Genomic DNA, 18,536 nt, shown 5'->3' on the forward strand with positions numbered 1-18,536 from the left:
GGAGCTCGCAAGCCACGCTAACAATGCTGTAGTAAATACTATCTCCTGAAAACTCCTCCCCCATGTACGAAAGCAGCTTGACCCTCTCTTTCGAGTTGAGAGGCGAGAGGACAGGCCTACCATTCACTATCCCTTTCGTTACAAGCCCCGCTTCTGTAATCGCATCCCTAAGAGTACCTCTGCTACTTATACTTGGACGAGCTTTTTTAGAGGGTGACTCTGATAAAGGAGATAGAGTGATCAAAGTCAATATTTTTGATTTATTGCACTGCACATCACTCTGAATTGATCAATAACCAGGTTCTCAGCCAAAAGCACTCACCAGCATCTCCATCTTGTTTTCTTTTCTGAGCTAAGTATCAAAGGCGAATAATTAGAAAGAACGTTGAGTTATCAAGACACAAACCAAATGGTGATATCACGTGGTATTGGGCATGAAAATAAGCAAACAAGCTTCATCAATTGAAAATATCAACAACAACCATCAGTCCATCAAGAGCTAAATACATACCTCGCTGTGGTGGCTTGACAATAACATGAATAGTTTCCTCTGGAAGTTCGGAAATAAATATGTCCCCAAGCTTCCTTGATGCGACTGTAAGAGCCTCTTTCGACTCGATTTCTGACTCAAAGATGGCCTCGCCTTTGTCAGGGATGGAGACCTTGTAGAGGGTGAGCTGGTAAGCGTCGATGTCCTTAAATGCATTGGTATTCTTTGCTTTGATGGCTTGCTTGAGTTCGCCGACTGAACGATCAGAAGGAATATTTACAGGAAAACATGAAGCTTCTCCATCAACAATACAAAAAATCTTTAGCTCGGTTGGCTCGAGGATTTTAGGGTCATTGGTGCTTGAAGACTCTTCCTTCGCTTCCCCTTTTCTTTCTTTCTTTTCATACGGTTCAGTTCGAGGTGATGGGCATCGTGATGGTGTTCTGCTGCTTCCCATTGTGTTTTCAAACCTGTTTAAAAACAAGGGCGTAAATAGGCGGAGGACAGAAAATAGGGAAAGGTTGATAAAAATGCTAAAGGATGATAATTCAGTAGCAGGATGGTTCAAAATTGTCTAGAGATGAAGTTGAGGGAGGAAAAGAAAAAAAGAAAAAAAAAAAGGAAAGGAAAGGAAAGGAAAGGAAAGGAAAGGCAATGAATGAAGGCTTGGAATAAATAAAAGAGCAAAATTGATGGGAGCAAAATTGGGGTGAAATAAGAAAAAAGTGAAAAGAGGATAAAGGAAGAAAAGGAAGAGGAGAGTGCAAAAATGAAGTGAAGCAAGTTAAAGAAAGGAGCGACAATTGATAAATTTGTTCCTTTATTTCAAGGTTGGGCTATGCTGTGTGTGTGTGTGAGAAATTTTTTTTTCTTGTTGCACAAGACGCCATGCGATTAAAGGCCCCCAAGTGTGACGTAACATGTATTATTTAAATACACAAACACTATTCATTCTCTTTAACTCTCTTGTTTTAACCACACAATCGAAAGTATGCACACATTCACCCTACATTCATCCCACTATGTACAAGTCAAATACTCCCTCATTCCAAGAACAAGAAGCTGTTACTGATATTGTAAGTGTTCAAACGCGAATAATAATTTTTTTGTATCAGTGCTTTCTTGGTGATATCTAAGCAAAATTATGCTTTAGAGAAAACCCTTGACGCGTCAAACTTTAGGAAGGATGGGGAGAATGACAGCAAAGAAAGAAAAGATGGCAATGAAGAAAAAGAGGAGGATGATCAAGTAGATATCCCAGCAATTATATTAGTTGCCCCATAAAGTCTAGTTCATTGCTTGAGAGTAATAAAGAAAAAACTTGGCATTTGGACGTTAAGAATGGACTCAATAATATTGGTTTTGTGCAAGCCTGAGGACGAAGTTCATGTGCACATGCACGCGCCGAAAGGCAAACGTGGCATGCTCTTGCAGACACTTCTCTGGGACCAAACGTGACATTTTGGCTGGAGGTCTAAAAAATTTCTAAGTCGAACACACTACAGGAAAGGCTCTTTTTTTATTTTTTTTTATTTCCAAATCATTTACACCACAGGGAGCTTTTTTTTTTTTTTTAAGATGAGAATGATGGGAGGTAAATTTCGTAATGAATAAATGAGGTTGTGAAATGAGAGCAAGAAAAACAATGGCATGCTTCACATGTAGGCCATTTTCTTGTGATCTGCAAACTTTGCTTAAAAAAAAAATGACAAAAAAAAGAGCCTTTCCTGCGGTGTTTTCGACTTAAGAAATTTTTTTAAGCCAGTCCCAGCCTGTGAGAGAGAAGAGCAAGCCACATTTGGCTTCCAGCACGTGCATGTGCACATGAACTTCGTCCTCAGGCTGGTGACGAGCCTAGTGAACCCATCTGATACTATAAACACCTGAACACTGCCAGACTACTCTACGTCCCTTAAACAATATTCCTAGCATACATCTGGACTTTGCAAGGGATGTGTCAATACTTCGACAAACATGTAACATTTAATGGCTGCATCACAGCCCTTGGATTGTGGAAGCGCTGAAAGTATGCGGAAAACGGGAACCATTTGTGTTTTTACTAGCAACAAGCGTGGTTTCAAAAAAGTGTGCCTCCAAGGAACAAATCCTATATCCTTCATTGCTCAAAAGAGACAATCTTGTCTTTTCTGCACCCCAAAAGCTCGCCATAATCCTATTGAAGCGTTCAGAGGCATTATTTGCCTCATAGTTTGAGGATTAGCAGACTTTCAGTCAAGCTTTATTGTTTTGAACAAACACAGTAAATCCTGTCCATTCGAAGTTAGTCCCTTTGGATGGCAGCTATTCAGGAGATGCTAATCAATTCCGCTAAATTATGGTGAAATCAAAGCAGATTTGGAAAACCAACAAGCATCGAACAGTCGCCTTAACAAGCGAGTGACCTCTCTGTGGCGCGCACGGAGCATGGAGGGCGACTTTTCAAATTCTTTTATAGAGATGAAATCCAAAGTCGCCCCCAGTTAAATATTTTAGCCGTGATACATCTCAAAAATAAAGAACCGTGTTATTAAATTTCTATGACAAGCCTTTTTATAGGATTAAGAACTATATTATTACTGTAACTGTGACGAAAATTCTAAGATGGTTTCTCTTTGAGCTCGTTGAAGCTGACATGAAGAAGATCTTTGTACTTGCTGATTAATCCAGTGTGGTTTGGTGCACCAGGGGAACCACGCATGTAAACTATTTTAAATCCAGTTACTGGCTCTCCATCCTTTTTGACAACAAAATGTCCATCGTCAATTAAGGCGGAATGATTACCTCCAAATACTTCGTCCAAATATCTTTCAATCTGATTTTTGCCGTCGGGATCTCTCTTATCAAAAGCGTTCTGGATCTGCTTAGTTTGTGTCTTCTCGTGTTCGCAGAAATCACTTATGGACACCTGGATAAACATTGCGTCGAGTATGAAATCAAAGCGAGAATAACTCGAATGACAATGGCTCAGTACATGTCCATAGCCACGTCCAAGAGAAGTCATGTTTTGATGGATTGTCCCATGATCCTTAAAGTTCATTATAATCTCCGTTGGATTCTCGCCGACAAGGTTTGTTGCTCTGAGAACGATTGGCTTGGTTAAAGTCAAAAACTGGACCAACAGTGTCAACTTGAAATCATCACCTACCTCTCCAAGACTAACTTGTCTCAGAATATGCTCATGATGAGGTATGTTTGTAAACGCCTGTAAGAGTGCTTTCTGCACTGGGAGGCACAAGACATAGTTTTTTATGGCTCCGCGATTCTTGTTGAGACGATAGATAAGCTCTAGGTCACGGAAATCCCATTCAAAATCACCACTCTGCGAGTTGTTGCCAAGGAAGACTGTTGCAAGGCTTTTAGCGAACATCTTCTTCGAGACCTCGCTGAGAGCTTTGTAGTAATTCCAAACTACAGGGCGAAGCTCGCTTGTTCTCTGAGCTACATACCCATCAATGCTATCTCTTGTGAGTGGTCTTTTCTCAATTGATCGAATGAAGAGCATAAACTCTCGCGGCACACGGTTTGTAAGTCTCATTACATCCTGGACAATATCGGGTTGGTTCAGGTGGACCTCCAACCATTTTGAAAACACTGTCTCGGATAGTGGGCCAACAAAGTAACATAAGGTAACTCGAGCACTGTCTTCCATAATCTGCAATTCATATTTGACATGGGCTGTTCCTGTAAATATCACTCTAGATCCTTTGGATTCAGCTTCCCATCGAGCGAGGTCCTCTAGATGGTGCAAGAACAGGTATTTATCCGGCAAGTACGGTTTTTCTTGGAATAACTTTCCATGTTCGTCGATAATGAACAGTGTTTTGCGCTCCTTCTGTTTGAATAGGTCGAATACTGCGCGAGCAGCCACAATTGAGTAATGTGCATCTTCAGGAAATTCGAGGAGACTTTCCAGATCAGATGCCGTCAAGATATCCCTGTTGAAAGCGAAGAAGCGCCTTAACAGTGCCTTTGCCGATTTTTCCTCCGTATCTTCATCTAATATCGCGGCATCTGGTATATAAAGGGTAAGCCACCCTTCCGCATATCCTTTTGCAGCAAGGAAATAGGATAGATATGACTTGCCAACCCCCATAGGACCAGAAAGGACTCGCTGATATGAAAATCTTTGTTCAGCACTAATCTCCTTCCACAATTCCAGCATCTGATCCGTAATTATAAATCCCGAATTATATTTCTCAAATTCTTTCGGTGTGAGGCCCAAGGACGGAATGTCAACTTGATCACCAGGCTGATTATCGCTTTTCAGATGACTAAACTTATTACGTGGATCGGGCGGGTGTTCAAGATTCTCCAGCATTGCGATCCAAGAGGGTGGTAACGTGACCATTTTGCCATCAGAAGCCCTGTATTCTCTCCACCCTTCCTCAATGCGCATCTTCTTTGAAGGTGAAATATACCGTGGATCTAATTATGATCATCGTACACATACACAGTTGGTTAGTACCATAACATATAGTCAGTCACCAAGTCAATCTATTTATACAGCAAAAAACAAATTATTACCTCCATCCATTTTTCTCTTGAGAACCTGTTCCGATGACTCTAGAAAGATAAGAGAGCGCGGCAATGGCAGAAATGTTAGCATTTTGATCAGATCAAAGAATATGTTGCTGTCAATGAGATATAAACGCCAGCTAATGGTGTGCGAAACGCGAAACAGATTCAATCAGAAAAACTAACAAATGCATCAATGTAAACAGGTCAAATAAAAATAAAAATAAAAATGAAAACTGTGTTCTCAGACAACAGTGAGAGTCAGAGCATGCGCATGGACCATGGGGGCGACTTTTCAAATTCTTTTATAGAGATGAAATCCAAAGTCGCCCCCAGTTAAATAGTGTTGCCGAGATTCATCTCAACAACATAAAAAAGGGAGAGATACACGTGACCGTGATGAGATAGCTTCATCAATTGAAATATCATCAGTCCATCAAGAGCTAATACATACCTCGCTGCGGTGGCTTGACAAAAACATGGATCGTTTCCTCTGGAAGTTCAGAAGTAAATATCTCCCAAAGCTCCATTGACGCGGGTACGAGAGTCTCTTTCGACACAATTTCTGACTCAACGACGGTCTTGTCTTCGTCAGGAATGGAGACTTTGTAGAGAGTTAGCTTATCTGCGGCAACATGATCAAGTTTTGACTTCTTCGCTACCTTGATGGCTTGCTTGAGCATCCCGACCGATTTATCGCAGAAAATCTCTACTGGGAACGACGTTGCTTCTCCCTCGACAACGCAGTTCAGCTGCAGCAGCAGTGGGATGGCGCGCTTTTTTCGTTGTGGGTGTTGGTTTACTCTTTTTCGTTTATTGAGTGTGGAGGCATCCTCAGGCTTATTTGCAGCCATGTTTTTTTGTGTTGAGCTCCTTGTGGTGGCCATTGAAAATTAAGATGAGTGGGACTGAGTGTGGTTGAAATGCAGGGAGAATGATGCCTAAATAGGCAAAAGTATATTCTTACTCTTTCACCCGTGGTCACGGTATGAAAACTAAAATGAAAAATGTGTAAGGTAAAAAAAAAAAAAAAAAGGAAAGGAAAGGAAAAGAAAAGAAAGGCAATAAATGAAGGCTTGGAATGAATAAAAGAGGTAAGTGGTGAAATATGAAAAAGGTGGCGAAAATGAAGTGGAGCAAAGGAAAGAAAGGAGCAACTGATAAATTTGTTCCTTTATTTCAAGGTTAGGCTTTGCGTGAGAAAATATTTTTTTCAAATCAGCCACGTGCCATTTTCTGGGTCATTGTGACGTGACAATCTTTAGTGCTCAGATAAACGTTTGTTCACACTCTACTTGCTCATTCCTCTGCTTACAACTGCTCCCCAGGAGGACTGAAATGATCATTGAAGAGGACATCTGAAAAGGATTATAAATTTGATCACCTTTTCCGCTTTTACTATAATACAACTTTGATTACAGTTTATGATGGCCTTAAAAGCTTCTATTGCAATTGAGCCCCTAAGAACGATGCAGGACTGTTGTTAGAATGTCCACTGAAAGTTAAGTGGACTACTATAAAGACAATCGTTAACATACAATATGTGCGGTGTTATATGGGGTTCCTGCATAAAATCGCTGTTTATTATCAGTGGAGATTTTTTTGAACTGAAAACAGTTTTACATTTCCAGGCAGTATACAGAGCTATTGTCCTCACTTTGGGCCGAAAAGGAGCGTTAGATAGAAGCAATCTCTATTTGTTTTATTTTCTATCCATATGATGCCGGTACTATGATCTTAAAGAGCACACGGCACCTTTAATAAGTTAGGTCCTCCTATTAACTCAGAGTGGAGTTCTGCTTTCAGTCCAAGGATATCGCCGATGAACTATATCTCTTTTCTATTACTCAAGTCACGCGTATACTATTAGTGCAATTTAATCAGATAATTATTATTAAATGTTACTTTTCTTCTGTGCTGTGCGGATCCCGAGTCGAGTGTCTCCATTGATATTTTTTCCTACGCCAAAAACAGGCCATTGGACTAACACGAATAATTAACTAGGCAATATACCCTGTCAATATTTGTTCATTCCTCATATAGGCCATTCAGCTTTTCGAAGGAATATTGACACATTCTCTTGAGTTGATCATGTTATTAAGATGTTGTGTCTGTGCACCATACAACCCTTTATGCTCATCACATACTCCTTGAAGACCCAAAAAACTCCCAAGCTTCATACCATTGTACGTTAAAAAAAAAAATAAAAAAAAGAAAGAAAGAGCTTGGCAATGCAAGCCACACTTGTGCATGATAGAGGTCGCCAACTATCTAGGCTCGTCACCAGCCTGAGGACGAAGTTCATGTGCACATGCACAGGCTGGGACCAAACTTGACATTTTGGCTGGAGGTCTCTTTTTTAAAGTTGAAAAAATTTCCAAGTCGAGCACACCGCTAGGAAAAGGCTCTTTTTTTTTAAGTCATTTGCGCCACAGAGAATAGTTTTTTTTTTTTTTATTTCGTTTAGTTTTTCTATTTTTTTTTTAAAAATGAGAATGATGAGAGGTATATTTCGTAGTGCAAACCGGATGAATAAATGAGATTGTGAAATGAGAAAAACAGTAGCATACTTCACACGTAGGCCATTTTCCTCTGATCTGTAGAACTTTGCTTAAAAAAAAAAAAAAAAAAAAAGACTTAGAAAAAAAGTATGGACAGAAAAAAAAAAAGCTATTCCCTGTGGTGCAAATGACTTTGAAATTTTTTTCGAGTTTGGTCCCAGAAGTGTCTGCAAGAGCAAGCCACATTTGCCTTTCAGGCACGTGCATGCGCACTTGAACTTCGTCCTCTGGCTGGCTGGTGACGAGCCTAAAACTCCGCTATTACTTTAAAGTCTGTAGGACTCGCTCCACCACAATCCCTGTCTTTCTCTTTGTTCCTCATTCTTTTTCTCATTCATCTTTTCTGACCAGCCATAAGCTTCATCGATATACAACTTATTTTATAATATATCCTTTCCCTAACCCCTGTCTGTGCTCAGTAGAATAGAACATCGTTCACTTCAAAAGTCAATATCAACTTAGTATAACCATGGCTGCGCCACGAACCTCTCTCTGGTCAAAATCCACCCGTTCGAAGAGCGAGTCCGAGCCTCGTACTCGTATACTTAAGGATAATACGCTTGAATCTGTTGTTGAATACATTAAGGAAGGCAAAGGTATATTGACTTACTATTTTAAAGATTATTACATTTTTTTGGAGTTCACGAAGAACAAAAAAAATCTATGCTGAGCTGAATATTTAAACTCAATATGATGTGGAACTTTTATTCCGTGGGCGTAGCCAAAAACATTATTGTAATGACTGGTGCAGGAATCTCAACCGCAGCAGGCATCAAGGATTTTCGATCACCTGGAACTGGGCTTTATAATGACCTTAAACGATTCAATCTACCCTATCCTGAAGCTGTCTTTGATATTTCGTTTTTTAGGGTAGAAGAATTCAAATGTTATATACATCGGCGCTTTTTTTTTTTTTTTTTTTTTTTTTGTTATTGTTGTTGTTGTTGTTGTTGTTGTTGTTGTTGTTGCTGATTATGAAAGAATACTCCTTTTAGAACAACCCTAGTCCGTTTTACAGACTTGCAAAAGAGCTATTGCCTGGTCGATACCGTGTAAGGCTATCAATTTATATTTTGTTTCCGATTGATATGTATGATAAACATCTCATTAACCAAGCTAATCTATATATGTATATACCAGCCAACTTTAACCCATTATCTCCTCCCGTTGCTTGCGAAAAAAGGGTTGTTGTTGAGATCATATACTCAAAACATTGATATGCTTGAGCGACTCACAGGACTGGATCCAGAATTATTAGTCGAGGCTCATGGATCATTTGCAACCTCTATGTGCCTCAAATGCGAAACGTTGGTTGATTCTAGCCTTGTGAGAAGTAAATATCTATCCAGTCACTTTCGTCGGGATTAACATATATATTTTTCCTCTTTCAAAGTGAACTCATTTTTTTTTTTTTTTTTTCCATTATTATTGCAATGTAGAGAGCATTATTAAGGGCGACATTCCTTATTGTTCGCTTTGCAAAGGTCTTGTTAAGCCGACCATTACTTTCTTTGGAGAGGAACTTCCTACACGATTTGGGGATTTGGTCCCAGAAGTATGTTTTTTATGATATCCTGTATCAAAATATAAAGGATATCTATTTAAATCTTATCTCTAATTTCCTTGAATTTTTTTTTTTCTTCGATAGGATTTCAAAAAGTGCGATCTACTCATCGTTCTCGGAACATCCTTATTAGTCGAACCATTTAACCGCTTGATCACTCGAGTGCCTCCAAATTGTCCACGATTGTTGATTAACCGTGAACGTGCAGGCGAAGATATGCCATTTGGATTCGATTTCGATAACAAACGGAATTACAAGTATCAACGAGATGCCTTGTTCTTGGGTAATTGTGATGAAGGGACACGGAAGCTTGCTAAGCTTTGTGGATGGGAGGTAATGGTTTTTTTTTTTTTTTTTAAAAAAAAAAAAAAAAAAAAAAAAAAAAAAAGTAAACACATATTTTCAGATATGAGCCTATTTGCAATGCTGCTTGTACTCTTTATTCTCCTTCATTCATTCATTAATTTATTATTATTACTGTTGGTATTGTTAATATTATTAGGGGGAGCTTCAGGCTATGTTTGACGCCGGTAACATCGAAATGCAATTAGCTGAGGAGTTAGAAGCACTTACTTTGGCAAAGGAGCTTGAAGAAGAACAGAAAAGGCTAAAAGAAGAGCAAGAGACAAAAGGACAGGGGGAGGAGACAGAGGAAAAGGTGGACAGCTCTGGTACCAGCAAGGAGGAATCGGTAGCACTGGATGAAATCACGGAGCTTCTTTCGGTTACAAAATTGTCATCTACAGTTACATCCACCTCCACCGATACCGTTACTACTACTACTGTTACAAATGGTGTAGAAGCATCAGTGTCTGATACGACCACTGCAGTGACCGTTATTCAAGAGAAAGGAGAAAAGAGCAAGGATGAAAAAAATGGTCCAAAAAGTCAAAAGAAGGTTAATAACGATACTTCCAGCGCTTCAGGTCCTTCCACCAAAGGTATCAACAAGCTTTAATACATTCTTGAGTAATCATATGTTGTAATATGGATTTTTTTTTTTTTTTTTTTTTTTTTTTTTTTGGTCCGACGAGAAATGTCTGACCATTTTTTTTCATTTCGTCTCATTTTTAGCCCCAGGCGGTAAATAGCACTTCATGGTTCGCTTTTTTTGTCTAATTTTCAGGTTTCACAACCAGTTTCAACAGATCACGTATTTATTTGACCAGGGATTTTTTTTTTTTAAATCTCTTAATCCTTCTTCTCTCTGACATTTTTTTTTTACATATACTACAATGATATTGATATTTAACAGCTAAAAGGAATGCGGCCAGCTGTTTGTTTGTTTGTTTGTTTTGAAAATAACATATGTGTAGAACGAAAAAATAAAATAAACAGAATAAAAAAATAAAAAAATAAAAAAAAGCTTTTCCAGTGTTTTTAAAACCACATTGTAGTTGAAAAGAAAAGGCTGTAGCCGCGAATTTACATTAATCCCTAACGTAAATCATCGTCGCCATCACTACCCCCGATATCGATATCTTCGTCAGTATCCATCTCCTCAGTTGCTGTCGTTGGCTTGGCTCCTGCATTGGCACCAGCTGCTACAGTTTTTGCTGTAGACAAGGATACAGTTGAACCCTTCTTATTTCTTGCTTCCTCATCACTCTCAGAATTTCCTTGCCCTCGTGGTGTAATTTTCCCACCTCGCATCGACGACGGCCTCTGCGCTGCTGCTTGTTGTTGTTGTTGGGCCTTTTGAGCTGCAAGAATAGATTGTTGCTGTTGATTCTGGTTGTGCTGCACTTGCTGCTGTATCTGCTGCTGCTGCTGCTGCTGTTGTTGTTGTTGTTGCTGTTGTTGCTGCAGTAACTGTTGCTTTAAAAGGAGTTGATGTTTCTGATGCGCCTGCAGCTGCTGCTGGATTTGCTGTTGTTGTAACAAAAGCTGTTGTTGTTGTTGTTGTTGTTGTTGCTGTTGTAAACTAGGTACAGCTTGTCCAATGCCACCTTGCTTCAAAAGATTCTTTTCAGCTTCCTCTTGTTGTTGTGCTCGAAGTTGCTTCATCTTTTGCCGCACCCCTTCAACATCATCGTCTGACTCGGTATCATCATCTGAATCCTGATAATCCTTGACAGGGATGACACTTTGACCCGGGACTGCAGAAACAGTCTCATTGATCATGGGCAGAATAGGTCTTCCAGTATGTGGCTCCACCCGAGGGATGAATCCTCCTTGAAGGGGTCGGATCTGGCCAGCAGTAGCATGTAGCTGGCCCATCTGTCCGAGTGCTTGTAAAAGATTAGGCCCAGCTGATGGCGTCAAAGAGGCCACAGAGACAGCGGGAGGTAGTGTGGCTGCGGCACCATTAACAGACGCCGAGGTAGTGGAAGTGTTTGCCATAGCGTTAGGTGTAGCAGAGGTAGCGGACATTGTCGTTGCTACTCCAGTTGAAGTTATACCGGCCATGGCACTTGAATTAGTGACCGATGCTGATACTCCAGGTGTTGGCTGCGCCTCAACCTGGTTTCCATTTAGCATGACCATACTATTAAGGGGCTGCCCAGTGACCTGATTAGAGCCTGAGTTACTTCTAGAGAGTGGATGATTAATAGCGCCTACACGAACCAATCCATTTGTTGGTGGCGATGTTGAGGAGCGTAAAGCAGAGAGTGAGATGGTCCTCATACGAGCTGCAGTAACCGCTTGGTGGCTCATCATGGCCGATGCAGTAGCTGTGACTACACTGGGCGTCACTTTCTGAGTCGGAATCGGCAAGGGAGATGGGAAATACGTGTCGAGATTGTCGTTCAAGAAAGGTCCAAGCTTATGATGTAAAGAACAGGTCGCTGCCAATGCACGAGCCCGCGCTAAGGGAATCCAAGTTCCAAAGAGTTGCGAGTTGGGTTTACGAACACGAACGCGTCCGAGTTCAAGACTTAAGACAATACTACGTTCTTGTTCTGTCTCGACCCCTCCAGCCAATAACAATGTCGTCGCATTAACGTACCCGTTATCAGCACGCCGCAAAAGTCTATATTCAGCACCTGGATTTACAAGCTTGGTCGTATAAAGTGCAACATTGTCAATCACTGTAAGATGAATATTGGGCACTACCGGGTTGACTGTTGGGATCCAGAGTTGATTGGCTTCAGGTTCACGCGCACCATTCTGGGTGATGAGTCTATTGCCTTCGGTGGTCTCCTGGCTCGAAGATGAGCCAAGTCCCGATCCGGAAGTTCCCTCGGCTCCAAAGGAAGATTGCTGAGTGCCATCAGCAGTCTTGGGTACAGCTGTGTTTGGATTTGATGATGACATTTCAATGTCGTCATTGTCATGGACTTTTTTTGGTTTTTCTTCAAGCTCCTCAAAGTTAACGAAGGGTGTTGTGTCATCATCCGCAAGATGAGATTTTCTCCGGCTATCAATAGCAGTCCCAGATCTATCCTCTGTAGATGTTATCTGATTTCCTGCAGCCACTGCTGCTACTCCTTGTTGCAATTTCTTTTTCTTCTTCTCTGCAGACAACTTTCTTGACTTTCGCGACTCTGCTAACAATGAGTTGACGGAAGTGTCAGGATTTTATAATGTCTGGAAAAAAGAAATTTCTTTTAAGTAATGATGAAAGGGGAAAAGAAGAAGCACATACTTGGTTTGGCAACCTGCATCGGGTCGTCTTGAAGCATCTGAGCAACACCTGGTAGCAAATCCAGTCGATACTCACGACACAGTTCCCTGGCTCTTGCGAGACCGACCCTAATAGAAGAAAGAAGAAAAAACAAGAAAGGACTTGCCTTTTAGCTTTTTTCCTCCCCTTTTTTAAATCATGGGCATTTCTAAACTCTGATTGTAAGGTCATTCAAGAAGACTCAAGTTATTACCAAGCTCCTCGAACTTCCATTGGGCCCTCAAGGACAATGTATAATGTTGTCGGTTCCTGATTGATATCAAATTGCCCATCACCAATGATGGTTCTGGCTGCCAGTCGTAACATGGCTGCGTTCACAAAACCTGCATGTTGATCATTGTTGAGCGCTGGAATAACCTTCTTTTGGATGAGCACGCCTCGTCCATTAGTGTTGGGATCTGGAGGTGCTACCACACCAGCAACACGCATCAACCTGAGATCCGTGCCCGGCATGAGGGTTTCAAATACTTTCAAATTCGCATACACTGCCTCTCGCACAAGTGACTTTGGAGGCTCCGCTGTAACCTTGGAATATATCTGGTCATCATCCTCTAGTTCTGACTCTGTCTCGTCATCTTGATCCTCCTCATCCTCCTCCTGCATCTCCACATCAGCTTCCGTCTTTGCAACAGGAGTCTGAGCAGATGTCTCTTGATTAATAAGAGGCGTGACAGTTGTAGTGGATTGTGAGGGCGTAGTCGTAGCTGAGAGAGCGGGCGTAACAAGCCCCGTAGAGGTCGTTTGAGCCTTTGCTTGTTTCTCAGCCGCTGACGCCTCTTCCGAAGTAGAGGAGGAAGAGCTGGAAGGTGCTGGATTGGCTACTGCAGCAGGTACAATTTTAGTCCCAACTGACCCCGAAGGTGAGGATGACGATGGAGCAGACGTTCCATTGTTAACGCCCGAATATGGGGAAGTTGAAGTGTTCGAGGATGCGTTTGCAGCATTTTGTAGGATACCGTTGGCTGCATTCCTGAGATTGGATTGCCGATGTGGAGTATGACTAATATGTTTAGCGTTGATATTGCTCCAGCCAGGGATCGAAACCTTACGAGATAAGGTAGGGTAAAACGATCCACCAGCTGAGGAACTCAAGAGCCGATCTAGTTCAGACACAGGCATAGATTCTGGGTGATTGAGCTCCATCAGCGGAGCATACTGGTGATCCTTGGAGGTCGAGTTGTCCTGCTGTGAATAATCCATCATGAAACTGCCTCCAAAGTCTGCATCAAAGATACTGTTCGACCGAGGAGAGAGTAGGAGCGAATCTGGTGGCATCAATAGACCACTCATCGACATCTTTCGACTGCGTGGTGATATGCTCATCAGGAACGAATTTGAGGTTGGAGTTGAAGCTAAATGGTTAAAGGGTGATATGGGCGTATTTCCAGTGGCGAATGAAGAAGCAGAGGCTGCAGAGTTTCTAGAACCGGAGGAGGGGATAGGGACGGCCACAGCTTGGGGTTGACTGCGCATGCTAGGGCGACGATCCTCAGCCTTCTTGTCGTCCTCCAAATCCTCGAAATCACCATGCATCATTTCCTCATGGTAATCACTAAAATCCTGTTCTTCATCACTGGACTCGTTCATAGTCTCTCCTGCGGCAACAGCACCTCCCGATATCTTGGATAGTGATGAGGTAGATTGAGGACCTGAATGGGGTGGCGATTTTTTCGAGTCAAAGGACAGAACTTTGGTAGCATTCAGAAGCCCATGCATCCCCGCAGTGGCAGCATTGATAGCATTTGAGACTGAGGAATGAGAGGACGTTGTCGAAAAATTGGATAGAGATCGTGGCGTTGGAAGCTGTGAGTTCTTTTGAATATCCGGCATCTGCAGATCCATGAGCACTAGGTCGTCCTTGCCAAAAACGTCGTCGTCATCATCCTGTTCATCATCATCCTCGATACTTTCATCATCCCCTTCATCCGATTCACTATACTCCTGATTATTAGGGGGCCGCCATTTGGAAGTATGAAAATTTGTTGGCGTTGTCGGAGTAGAAGACTTGAAGCTACCGATGAGTGAGTGTTTAGACTTGAATCGCTTGACTGTAGGACGATTTGTAACAGCCCATGTCTTGACCTTCTTGCGTTTACGCATGACGCCTCTGGATTTGTGTACTGCATCGGAATTCAAATGTTGCTGTTGTTGATAAAGCAGTTGTTGCCGTCGGCGTTTTTGTTTCCGTTCCATAGAATCACCGGACATAATGCCGTCGTCGTCTTCGTCATCTTCATCGTCCTGGTCAAGTTCCGGGTCATCATCATCATCATTGATGCTTCCATTTCTTCGTATGTTTGTGATATCTCTGCTGCTGTTATTGTCATCCGCATCCCCTTCGTCTTCTGAACTCATACTGGAGAAGCCTGAAGATGAATCATGATCTGTTGAGGCTGCAGCAGGGTTTTTGATGATGTGATTGGGGGCGAGGTAATAATGGATCTTGCGTGAATGTCGTTCATCAACGGCCTTTGCCAATAAGGGTGTCCGAGGGGGCTTGTGTTCTGCAGCGCGTTTAAAGTGTTGTGATATCCTTGAGGAAACAGTAGCATAGGGAGTAGCCCCACTAATTAGATCAAAAAAAAAAAAAAAAAAAAAAATTTTTTTTAAGATTCTGGAGCGGGAAGTTCTGTGGGAGAAATTTTGAATCACAGTCGTGCAACATCAAAACTTTAATACTGTCGCTCACTTCAGAGCGATCCCTCGTGGTCCGCGTGGCACATGTACAATGACAACTACACAACATACTTTATATACACACATACACACAAAAAAAAAAGGAAAGAAAAAAATCCCTGACGGTGGTATAGAATATTATAGAATTAGGATTACAGCGTCGGGAAAAGGGTAATAAGGATAAAATACATGCCAGATAAACCGAATGTTTAGTTTTCCAATGTCCGAAGAAAGAAGAATAGAAAAATAGGAAAGGAGGGGGAAATGGCTGTAGATGATGGGTCAGTGAATATAGAATAGAGTTGAACCTCATAACTGAATAATCAAAAAAAGAAATAAAAAAGGGTTGATTTCAAAAACTTTAGCCTGTCATCATTTTCCCTTGTGTGTTATTATTGCATTACTACTTTTGACTAGACGTCCCATCATGTTATTAAGGATAGAGCCCAATTTCAGATCCCCATCCCTTTTTACCAAAGAGTAACATGTCAAAATGGAACAGAATGTACGAAGGAAGGAAGGAAGGAAGGAAGAAAAGGAGATTCCAGCTTCATGGTCAAACTAATCGATGATAAGATTACAATCATAGAACGATCAAACACTCAAGGCTCTAGTTGCATTAACTATGCATGAATGTAGAACTCATTATCTGAAGGGCAAAAAAAGCAAAGAAAAAAAAAAAAAAAAAAAAAGGGTTCAAAGATGTACTGCACACCACCAGTAAAAAAAAAAAAAAAAAAAAAAAAACACCAAGAAAATGAATATGCAGCCTTAGAGCCATATAAGTTTAGATTAAAACGTTTGGCGATGCTTTTTTGGGATGATGGGTTTTATATGAAAAGATAGAAGGATCAGATCTTTGAGAAGAAAGATAACGGATTACTATTAACTCCCACAGTCAATTTTTTTTTTTTTTTTTTTTTTTTTGCAACCTGTCAGTTTCCCTGATGAGATCGACAGTTTGAATACTATCGGATCCCAGGTTTTGTTTTTGTCAACAATAGGTCGCCAGGATTTTTTTAAATAAAAAAAGCCATGCTGGTAAGATGTACATGTTCTGTATGATGACGATCGATTGATACCATGTAGAATATTGAGCACCCGGATTGGGCGGGGTGCAAAAAAAAAAAAAAAAAAAAAAAAAAAAGAATAAAAGGAAAGAGGGGGGGGGAAATAGTCATAACATGCTAATGTCCATAATAATATTACTATTATTGACTGCAGGGGGTTATGTAACGGAAATAATGGATTCAAAAGAAAAGAAAGAAAGAAAAAAACTAGCCTTTTGCGATAAAAAAAAAAAAAAAAAATGCAGAAAACCCTGCGTGTTTGCTTCAATGCATTAAAAAAATAAAAAGAAAAAAAAAAAAGAGCGATAGAATGACCAGAGCTGTTCTTGCAAAGTGATGAGATCCAAGGAACTTACCCCAACATGGTATACTTGTTTTTCATGATACAGTTGGCGAGTTCCTTTGGAGATGAAGGCTTGTTTCGAAGATAGAGCAATGCCTGCAAGATCGCGGCAAATACTTTATCTTTGGAATCATCTGGATGAACGTCTTTTAATGCATATTTAAGTGGAGCCTTACTTGAGGCTGGGGCCTCTTCTTCGAATTGAGCCGAGTTATGGTTGGAAATGCCATTGACATGGTGAGTAGTGGCATGACCATTGCCTGTCAATATGGAATGCCTTCCACTGGTGTGTGGTTGAGTCGGCATGGGCATGAGACAATTGCGTTCGCTTCTTGTTGGTTTTTATAGTATTTTTTTTTTTTTTTTTTTTGTTATTGTTGTATGAGTGATATGAGAAAGTCGTTATGCAGATGAGAGTGATAGTGATGTTAGTTTAGGAGGAGAGGGTATGGGAAAAGGAAGGGGGTGAATGAAGGATGAGATGAAGAAAGTGTGAGGTGTGTTTCTGTTAATACAAAAGAATGGGTGTGAGAAGAGTTATGAGTTATGAGTTATGGCAATGATGCACTGCGGTTAAGGAAGGTTGCAAGCCAATACGGCGGAGTGGAAAAAAAAAAAAAAAAAAAAAAAAAAAAAGAATGTTGAATGATTTGTATTTGTATGTGAGTGTTTGGGGTATGTGTGGGTTGTGTAAGGAGCAACAAGAGAGCCGTGAGTGAAAAATAAGCGGGTGTGGACCGTCTTGGGGGATAGGGGTTGAACGGATCTTTCACAGTCGAAGAGTTAACGACTTTGAGAAACACTTTTGGGCAAAGAAAAAAAAAAAAAAAAAAAAGGCATATCAAAACAAATGTACATGCACACATGTGAATATGAACAGCATTGATGTTGATGTTGATGTTGTGGAGGCAAATTTGGTTGTCCAAGTGTCCGGATGTCCGAATGTCCGAGTGAAGAAAAATAAAAGGAAAAAAAAAAAAAAAAAAAAAAAAAAAAAAGCTTTTGAACGCGACCACAACGTTCTTTACTCAAAGAAAGAAAGAAAGAAAGGAAGAAAAGCATCGACCCCAAGCAATGACAAAGGCTTTTTCATCATTGTGGCCCTTGTGTTGGAGTTGTGTACATTTGCTGCACGAGAGCTAGATAGATTTGTAAAAGATGTAAGAGCATCCTGTTGCAAAGACCATGTCTATCTGCACAATTTAGATCAACGTCCATTCTAGAGCGAGAGAGCGTGGCTTACATACGCAGGTTATCATTGAGCATTCTGAAGGGAACAATTCTTTCAATGTGCAGAGCATAGCCACGAACGACAATGATGAGTAGAAGAGGAGAAAAAGAATGAAGGGCAAGGGAGAAGCTGATCGATCCATATCTGAGACGGAATGCGATGGATGGTTCGGGTGAGGTTTCTGGTGTTAGGGATGATGTTTTTTAGATTTTAGATTGCGAGTTTCTTTGTAGTGTGGGTCATGCACCATAGGATGCAGAAGAGATTGATAAAGGAAAAAGGAAAAAGGAAAAAGGAAAAAAAAAAAAAAAAAAAAAAAAAAAACAAAGGTCAGTGTCGAGTGTGTCAATATGGATCGCCAGTGGTCATCGTTCTTCATTGTCATTCTACCATTGGGATGGCAAGTCGGGTTCTCTTGGCATGGCTTGAAGAGTATGAAGGGTTGCTTAATTGCTTAG

At 40.9% G+C, this 18,536-nt stretch overlaps 4 protein-coding genes across 4 annotated transcripts; 1 reads left to right on the forward strand and 3 right to left on the reverse strand.

The window, feature by feature from the left end:
- Window positions 1-3,094: 3,094 nt before the first annotated feature.
- On the reverse strand, window positions 3,095-3,683 carry BCR41DRAFT_350865 (hypothetical protein; the record flags this gene model as incomplete). The annotated part of the gene is made up of 1 exon (XM_022023688.1): window positions 3,095-3,683. A coding segment is annotated over one exon (589 nt), but the record flags the coding sequence as incomplete, so codon positions are not given.
- Window positions 3,684-7,855: 4,172 nt separating this feature from the next.
- On the forward strand, window positions 7,856-10,407 carry BCR41DRAFT_334839 (DHS-like NAD/FAD-binding domain-containing protein). The gene is made up of 8 exons (XM_022021958.1): window positions 7,856-8,162; window positions 8,288-8,436; window positions 8,562-8,618; window positions 8,707-8,899; window positions 9,006-9,121; window positions 9,215-9,463; window positions 9,633-10,099; window positions 10,205-10,407. The coding sequence occupies exons 1-7, from the start codon at window positions 8,036-8,038 to the stop codon at window positions 10,086-10,088; spliced, it is 1,347 nt and encodes a 448-aa protein (XP_021882906.1). The 5' UTR covers window positions 7,856-8,035; the 3' UTR covers window positions 10,089-10,099; window positions 10,205-10,407.
- A 160-nt stretch (window positions 10,408-10,567) lies between these two features.
- BCR41DRAFT_369589 (hypothetical protein) lies at window positions 10,568-12,388 on the reverse strand (the record flags this gene model as incomplete). Its single annotated transcript, XM_022026472.1, has 2 exons — window positions 10,568-10,686; window positions 11,080-12,388. The coding sequence occupies 2 exons, from the start codon at window positions 12,386-12,388 to the stop codon at window positions 10,568-10,570; spliced, it is 1,428 nt and encodes a 475-aa protein (XP_021882907.1).
- A 559-nt stretch (window positions 12,389-12,947) lies between these two features.
- Window positions 12,948-17,159, reverse strand: BCR41DRAFT_369590 (hypothetical protein; the record flags this gene model as incomplete). Its single annotated transcript, XM_022026473.1, has 2 exons — window positions 12,948-15,324; window positions 16,861-17,159. 2 exons carry the CDS (start codon window positions 17,157-17,159, stop codon window positions 12,948-12,950), a joined length of 2,676 nt encoding a protein of 891 aa, XP_021882908.1.
- Window positions 17,160-18,536: the final 1,377 nt, after the last annotated feature.

Source organism: Lobosporangium transversale, assembly GCF_002105155.1.
Source record: "Lobosporangium transversale strain NRRL 3116 chromosome Unknown BCR41scaffold_12, whole genome shotgun sequence".
Lineage (NCBI taxonomy): Eukaryota > Fungi > Mortierellomycota > Mortierellomycetes > Mortierellales > Mortierellaceae > Lobosporangium > Lobosporangium transversale.

Bases quoted from the DNA above. Each gene is read 5' to 3' on its own strand.
- BCR41DRAFT_334839 (XM_022021958.1), top strand. From the start codon at position 8,036: ATGGCTGCGCCACGAACCTCTCTCTGGTCAAAATCCACCCGTTCGAAG. The intron at 8,437-8,561 runs GTAGAAGAATTC...TACTCCTTTTAG, and splicing joins TTGATATTTCGTTTTTTAGG to AACAACCCTAGTCCGTTTTA. The intron at 8,900-9,005 runs GTAAATATCTAT...ATTGCAATGTAG, and splicing joins TGATTCTAGCCTTGTGAGAA to AGAGCATTATTAAGGGCGAC.